The 8,279-nt window shown below is 40.4% G+C and overlaps 1 protein-coding gene across 4 annotated transcripts; it reads right to left on the bottom strand.

Moving 5' to 3' along the window:
• Positions 1-2,402: 2,402 nt before the first annotated feature.
• Positions 2,403-6,513, bottom strand: snx10a (sorting nexin 10a). Of its 4 annotated transcripts, none has more exons than XM_041053664.1 (7): positions 6,378-6,513; positions 4,458-4,505; positions 4,178-4,264; positions 3,964-4,064; positions 3,383-3,481; positions 2,981-3,175; positions 2,403-2,886 (listed from the first exon to the last, which is right to left on the bottom strand). In XM_041053664.1, the coding sequence occupies exons 2-7, from the start codon at positions 4,488-4,490 to the stop codon at positions 2,745-2,747; spliced, it is 657 nt and encodes a 218-aa protein (XP_040909598.1). In that variant the 5' UTR covers positions 4,491-4,505; positions 6,378-6,513; the 3' UTR covers positions 2,403-2,744. The 4 variants fall into 4 exon arrangements, with proteins under 4 accessions (XP_040909598.1, XP_040909599.1, XP_040909600.1 ...); XM_041053665.1 differs by having other exon boundaries at positions 2,403-2,883; XM_041053666.1 differs by lacking the exon at positions 6,378-6,513 and adding an exon at positions 6,026-6,130.
• Between the last annotated feature and the right edge of the window lie 1,766 nt (positions 6,514-8,279).

The raw sequence follows: 8,279 nt of genomic DNA, 5'->3' as shown, positions 1-8,279 counted from the left end.
GCTAATTGCTCATATGGATTTTGCCATTGTTGACTTTTGTAGGGTCAAGGAGGTGAAGTCATTCCCTGCAGTGACTTCAGGTGAAACTCTAAATGAGCTAATAATTTAGACTCGTAAACTAATACTAATATTGACGGCCGCCACATATACTGAAAAGCATTAGAAAGACTCCTGCCATAAAACAGCTGTAAATATGATATAAGATCTCATCATTTAACTCATCACATACAGCAGAACCTTTTCCCCCTTACACATAAAAATACCATCCACTACGCTGCATCAAAACGCTGAGAATGTGTTCTGTGTCATTTTATGTGTTGCCTACGGGAGCTCTGTCACCTGTCCAGAGCCACTGAAGTTGACTAATGTGACAGAAAATTAACAATTAAAAATATCACACGGGCCCAGAGCCACTGCAACGTGGTCCGTTCACAACTCAGTGGACACCCTAATTGCTTTGAAATACAATTGGGTTTGGGCTTTGTTTGGTGTTTTGGAGGTATGAAGCGCATCAATGCACACTGGAAATTGAGTTATAAATTACTGAGCTGAAATAGACATGTACCATGAATACTCAATATCCAAATGCTAGATGCTCTCCCCTACAAAAAGGCAGATGCGTGCATGTATACACACACACACACACACACACACAAAAGCAAGATGCCACCGCTTGCAGTTGCATTTCATTTCGTCAGAAAATTGAGTGGCTCTGAACCAAACAATGCATGTGTGTGTGTGTGTGTCATGCTGTATGCCTGTCATGGGGGAACGCTGATAAGGTCAGCCTTAACAGCAAACAGAGATGAGGGCTCCAACCACAAACCAATGTGACTCTGAAAATGACAGAGGATGAGGAAAACCGAAAATGCTCATTCATCTAGAGAGTTCCCACCAGGGTGCATATATATATGTGTGTGTGTTCGTGTTCACAGCTGTCACTGTGTTTTCAGACACTGTGTGTATGTATCTGGGTCTGTTTGCCATATGAATACAGTGGCTCAGTGGCTGGCGTATAGTGTGAAGTCACTGACAGCTTCATTATGGCTTGTGCGCAAAGGGAGACAGCACCATCCAGGGGAAGGAGGAGAAGAGGACAGAGACGCGGGACAGGCCAGGTTTACTGTCGGGCCGGCCCACGTCAGTCCAGCGGTTGGTGGAGGAGGCAGGGAGGGGGTGGGGGACAGCTGCTGTCTCCTTTAATGAGTCTTTGCTTCTTTCATCAGCTTTCAATTTACAGGGCTGTCCTGCACTCGCACACTGCCCCCCATCCCCACACCCACCCAAATCCCTGTAATACACACACACAGTTTGAGGCTGTCTTGTTTCTTTCAGGTGATTCCCAAGAGCAGTCTGTAATAGTTAAATTAATTTGCTGTCTTCCTTTAATTAGACCATCTCACCTGGGGAAAGCTGTGACACTGGGCTGAAATGTGACCTGCGCTGGACCTCTTCTTGTCAATATCGCAAGACTGGGGATGCTTAAATCTAGCATGTACATACACTCAATAGCAGGTGCCGTACTTTAACAACTATCTAGATTCCAGCTTTCTAAAACAGTTTCAATAAAAGGGAACAGTGTAACCTTTATGAAGGTAGGAGGTAGACTGTACTAGTTTTAGCTGTATCTAATGATGATGATCTTCCCCCAATATCTCATCAGTATAATGCAGTCCAGTTCAAATCAAATCATTGCAAACTACAACCACACTAATACCTCTTTGGCAGTTTCAACCAAAACCTGTATATTCATGGCTGAGCTGTTGTATTAGAACAGGCATTACTAATAAAGTGGCCACTCAGTGTAGATACTCACATTGTATATGAAGGTTTAAGGTCCTGTGTTTTCATGTCACAGGAGGCACATGGTCAGTTTTGTGCAACTGCACCTATGTAAAAGTGTACACAAGAGTGCACAGTGAATGATTGTGACCGTGAATGTGAATGTAATTCACCAGTGTTACACACAGGCATAGCACATTCACTTTACTCCGGTACGTTCTTTCAATTTTGATTCTAAAGATGAATACTAGACACCAATCTTTCAAATTAGGCACATCAATAATGTGCACATGAGCCACAGTCTGAATCAACTTTATCAGCACTGTGGACCAACATCCCACTACTGTATACACTCAGGAACTGGAGGTCCTATGAAGTCTACACTCCCTCTACTGGGCTGTTAGAAGAGTGCATGACTGTTGCACTGTACACATCACTGTACACATCAAAAAGTTGCATGTCACATGGTAGAGCCAAAAGCCAAATTCAGCAATACATGGTATGTTTAAGACAAGTCTGTTGTTCTTCAAAAAAGACAATTTATTCATCCATTAACAAATCATAAAAGTATTCTCAAATATTTTTCTAAAAAACCTGTCGACAATTCAAAACGCATCCCTTGCTAACCACAGTACAGCTTCAGTGCTGATAAAAATATATACATAGGAAATATTTAAGAATTCACAATTACAAATGTAGATTTATACATTTTTTAAAATATGAAACTTCTTTTTTTAAGTACACACTAAATTAAATGACTAAGGCTTTGATTTAATAAAAAAAAAAAAAACTAAGGTAAATTATTAAAACAAACATTTAAGGGTTGTAATGAAATTAACAAAAGTAAAAGAAAGTTTTTTTGATCTTTGGAAGTTAACTAAGAAAAGAAAGAGCTCCACAGAGAGTCACTTCAATGTCCAAAGAGAAAGGGAGGTGGAAGTACAGTACAGTACTGCTGTGCATCAGGGCTCAATGAGTGTGGTGGGGGATTCTGAAAGACAGCTGTACAGCTCTGGGTCTCTGTCAGAGGACCCAAAGAAGGGGAGTGGGCTACCCCGCATTGGAGTGTCCACGCTTAGTCCCAAGCCCGACGACGAAGAACTGCTGTGAGAGGGGAAGGGGTGAAAGGGGTGAACCCAGCATTACACACTGAAAACTGTTCTTTAATGCAAACATTTCTGTCAAACCTCGCTCGTACCTTTCACAGTCAGAGTCACAGGAGCCCTTGTCCTCTAATCTACTGATGTGATCCCTGCGGGAACGCTGTATGGCTTCGGCCACTGTGTACCTGGTCTTACCACGAGCACACTTCTCAATCTTTGTCATGCTGAGGTCTGACTGGAGGAACAGATGGAGCCGACTGTCTGATAATAATAACGGTGTATGAAGAACACTAGAGAGGAAAGGATATTAAATGAGACATACGAAACACAGAGCAAAGACAAAGATAGTTAAAGTAGTGTTAGGATAAACATATTTAAGGTGAGTTTCAAGCAAAACACTTGCCTCTATCAGATAAACACATTTGATGGGGAGTTTAGAGGGATGGTAATGTTATTATTTTCATTGCTGCTATCGCTTTAGCTGCAGAGCAACTCACCTTTCCAAAAACTCTTCCAGGCCCTTCATCCGCTGAGAGACTTGCTCTGTGTTCCTCAGACTGAAGAAAGGGTTCCAGGGCGGCAACTTAGGTAATTCTCTGGACAGGAGAACATCAAAGAAAATTCACATAGAGAAAAAAAATATTGCATGGTAGAAGTCAAAAAACAATGAAAATCTCATTAAAGTCAACTACCACATGTGAAACAATACGCTGAGTTGGCAGTTCATTAGTTACAGCTAGCTACAACTTATACCATCTAATGCAACAATCCTGCAATAATGTTCAGTTTGTGTTGAAGCTGTTGCAGAGATGTGTTGATTTATTTTGTTGATGACAAAACACAAACACCTCTCTGTATAATTCAGTGCAATTCAACAGCATCACAAATTACAACCTCCAAACTTTCATACTGCTGAATCAACACCTTCCTAAAACAACCTCAAAACAAGTTGAATGTTAGCAAGGAGGATTTGTTGGAGGGCTGTTGTATTATTAGACTGCTTTAGTTTTAGCTGGGGGTAACTGATTAACTGCCAGCTCTGTGCTTAAATATCTGGGGAAGAAACTGGAGAACATACATGATCAGAGCATTCTGTTCCAGACAATGACGCAGCCAAACAAACTCACTGTAACGCCTCCTTACACAGGAAGTCTTCTTTCGAAAACACATGCTATTGGTCTACAAACAGAGATATCAGTTCAGTGGACTTTAAAGAGCAAGCTTAAAGACATTCTTTAAGACAATTATTACCTAAAAAGAAAATCTAAACCCCCCCCCCAGGTGGCACCTACCTGTAAACAGATCTCGTAGTCGACATGTGTGTGCCAGAGGTCATCTTTATGTAGCCTTGGATCCCGAACACAAATGCTAATGAACTCCTGCAAGATTCAAAACCAAGCTTCCATTACTTCAAAGAGGGGTTGTAAAGATGCATCCATGTGTTTTAAATGAAAACACCATGGGACATCAATATGTCAGAAACAATTGGCACTATTTTTGTCTTCTAAGTGCAAAATTAAAAGACAAAAACAGGAGGAGATACAGTGTGAAGGAACATGCATGACCACTTACAGTTTTTGCGAGATTGTCAAGCATACTGTCCATAATGTGTACACAAACCTGCAAGAAACAGAAACAAATCAAGTGTCTGTTGCCTAGAAAGACAGCGATCTGTCGCAATTTGCAACCGTGTTATTTCAGTTCCAAAATTCTACAGTCGGTGGTAGCAAATGAGCATTTGAAAATAACAGGTCAGTTAAACTATTGTGTTTCATTCTAAAAAACAGCCAAAGTCCACTGTTTCAGTGTAAGATTTGCTTTGTACGGCAGAGGCCTGGTTGGAAATTAAAACCTTAAGGACTCGAAAGAGCAAAGGAGCAAACATTTGGAGCTGATGTAGCATAAAGGGGAACAAAGGGCAATGGAGGAGGATTTCGCTTGCAAGTGGGAAATCTTGGCTCCAAACACCTTAATACGGACTCACACGCCACAGCTACAAACAACAAGAAAGCCTTTTCTGGCACACTACAGGCAGAAATACAGCCAGCTCTTGGCCAATTCGCTGAGCTCACATGACAGGCATATCGAAAGGCTTCAGCAACACCGCTGGATCATCTGCCCCTTTGCACGCTAATGGGACACATGTCATTTACAAGCCTCAAGTCCAAGCAGAGCAAATCAGTCCGTATAAACAATGTTTGAAAACAAAGTCCTGAGATTAAATCAGTGGGTGACTCTGAGAAAAACTCCACTGACTCCCTGAAAAAAACATCATGTGAAATCACACGTAAACTAGTCTAACTGGATATACCCTGTAATGTACTGCAGGCTGCATGTTCTGGTTCATGACAGTATTTTGTTGGTTTATGGCAGCAGTGCTGTGCAGTGATTTACAAGTTTCTAGGCTTAAAACAAAAAGAAAAAAAAATATCAGTGCTGTTTAAGGAAAATCAATAAATTCCACACAGTCTCCTCAGGTCAAATGGAGTCAACAGGATGCTGTAAGTGAATTCTCAATGTAGCAACTTCCATTATTTCTTAACCACTATGGACTGCATAATACAATCATTATACTTTGCTTTAGGCTGCAATTACACACAGTTAGCACACTAAATCAGTGATGTATGAACACAGAATTATGTCATTTTCAGGCTGATCCAGGATCATAAGGCAGGGCAGAAACAAGGCCTTCACAACAGTAGAACGTGCCTATATTGATCACCTGAATAAAAGTTGAGGTATTCATTTCTTGGTCTCTTTTTTGTTTTTAAACTGCAACGGTATGACAACTAAGAAAAAAAAAAAGAAAAGAAAAAGAAATCCAAACCAGAAAAACCGACCAACCATCCAACCATTAACAACTACCATTCCATACAAACTATGTAAAAGCAAGTTAAAAATGATTTAATCCACTGTCCATTCCAATTATTAAAATCCTGCTGAAGACATTTTCACAAATTAATAACAGGCCAAGTCAAAATGATTTGAAGCTCTGAAGTTTACAGGGGAAAAAGAAGAAACGAATCCGCCACTGCACGACGTCTGTACCAACTAAAATAAATTTTTTGGCAAAAAAAAAAAATAAGTAAATATACGACTAAATGCATGAAGTTTTAGTTTTAGCTCTAGACTGATCCTACCTTTTCCCTTCTTAACTTCCCGAGCAGCGATCCGGTGAACAACCAGGAGCAGATCGTTGATCTGGCTCGAGGCTCAGCTCTGCTCGGACTCAAGTGCTGCTGTAATTACTCAGTGTGACCTCTGCCTCGAAGTTTGCTCACGTCCCTGTTTGCCTTTCTGCCCAGGGGAGGCCACGCAGCCACGAAGTATACGCAAAACACAAAATAAAAAGATATTAAAAAAAAAAAAAAAAAAAAAAAAAAAAAAAGGCCTGAGCTCCCTCTTGAGAGAACTGTGTTGGCTGCAGCCTCAGTGCACACATGTCCCTAATTCAAGGGGTGGGATTCGTTTAAATGGATTAAAGCGACTCACCTGGTGGGAGGAGACGTACTGATGGTGAGGAAGTGGAACGCGAGGATGGTTAAACTATCACCGCGAATAATACAAGTAACTCATGTCATGTCATCACCTGCCACTCTCAGTCCGGGCCCAGGTTGCGGGCTACCGCCCAGTCCACAATGCACCGAGGTCCTAAGCACCTCCCACGGGTGACGAGTAAGTCAAGATACTAAATTCGCCAGTGATGCTGTGATAGTTGTGAATGTTATGGTTTGCAGAGCTTTATTGTTGTCTGCATTACAACTTTAGATTCCATAGCTTGACTTTTTTTTTTTTTTTTTTTTTTTTAACACAAAATGCTTCAAATTAGCCCTGAAGTCAGTCCATTTCTTCTTGTAGGAACTGTACGAAAGAAGCATTTTTTCAACTCTTACCTGTGCCCTCAGAAGTCTGTTTCAAGATTCAGTCCAGCCAGTGAGAAGAAAAACACAATTAGTGAGACCTGACCTTAAATAAATACTCAATCTACCATGGGTATAGGCGTTGAAGGGAGGCAAAGGTCTGCTAATTTGCATATAAAGGTATCTTTACTTTGGGAGACATCAGCAGATAATGACTGTCTCAGTTGCCCCTGTTCCATTTCAACCTGTGATGAGTGACTGTAGAGCAACAGTAATTTTTATTTGGTTTGAAACCTCCAGATAATTTGATTGGCTGGATGTGGCCGATAAGTGCCACTCAAGACACGCTGAGGGAAAATGCTGACTCAGTAAACTGCTCTATGATCTTAACTATAGACAACCATCATGTGCTATACACACACAAAGCCACAGATGATGTCTTGATAGTGCAGTCAGGGATGTTCACACAAAAACCTTTTCTTCACTCATCTTGACAATAAAAAAAAGGAAAAAAGTTATTATACATTATGTTAACATCCCAAACCTGCCAAATGGTATATTGTGAAATAGAGTCATTTGTAAGCTATGGCATGCCAAGCAGCAACATGAAGAAAACCCAATTATATTTTCAGAAAATGCACAATTTAAAGTGTTTGATAATGGGTTAACTCTTATTGTCATTGTAGATATATGCATAGGTGTGTGTTGTGAACTTGTGAGAGGTCTGAGGAGATTTGCATACAAGTATTGACTGTTCTGCACTGATTAAAGCTTTGACTTAATCAAGATCATTCAGATTTAAAGTGGCCAATGAAATGTGAGAATACCTGCTTTACTTTTATTTGTCTAATCTTCCATCTTTTCCTCAGAAAAAGTGTTTACATGAACCTGTTCTCTTGATGTCCCTGCATCTCAGTTACATTTGCTTTCTTTAGAAAACATACACATGCACACACACAGAATTTACCGTCCTTATCAACCCCATAAGGGCCTTTGTAATGTTGTGTTTTTGTTTCAGAAGAAGAATGATATGAAGATAACTTTTGGTAAAATAGGTAGATTTGTATTTATGTTGACATTCTTGATTATTTCTTGACAGGATTCAAGTCTTGATTGAAGAAAATAAACAGATTTGAATAGCTTTTCCTTTATCAGCACTTTTGGCACATGAACCTATTGGGATAACAAAAGGCTTATTTAGATCCTGTTTTGTAACATTTTGGAAGAAATTCATTGCAAACTGTCAAACTGTATGACTTTGGCTGTTTAAGGATGTTTCATAAGGGATTTTTCCATGGAAACCACAAATTGTGTGAGTTGCCATAGAAACACCATCTGCACTAATGCGCAAAGATCCAAAGTCCATGTCCCATATCCTAATGCCAGTCATGAGGCCGTTCTCCACAGCACAGCAGAGGTAGCCATGCCATCTGGCGACATGGCCCATCACTGTAGATCTCAGCTGTTTGTTAGTAGTGGAGAGATACTGAGCTTTAATGATATTAAAATGTGTCACCATGGATTGGCCGGGGTG

The sequence above is a fragment of the Toxotes jaculatrix genome, chromosome 13 (genome assembly GCF_017976425.1).
Source record: "Toxotes jaculatrix isolate fToxJac2 chromosome 13, fToxJac2.pri, whole genome shotgun sequence".
In the NCBI taxonomy this organism is placed as follows: domain Eukaryota; kingdom Metazoa; phylum Chordata; class Actinopteri; family Toxotidae; genus Toxotes; species Toxotes jaculatrix.
The sequence above is the reverse complement of the archived record's forward strand: the minus strand, read 5'-3'. Positions and strand labels throughout refer to the sequence as shown.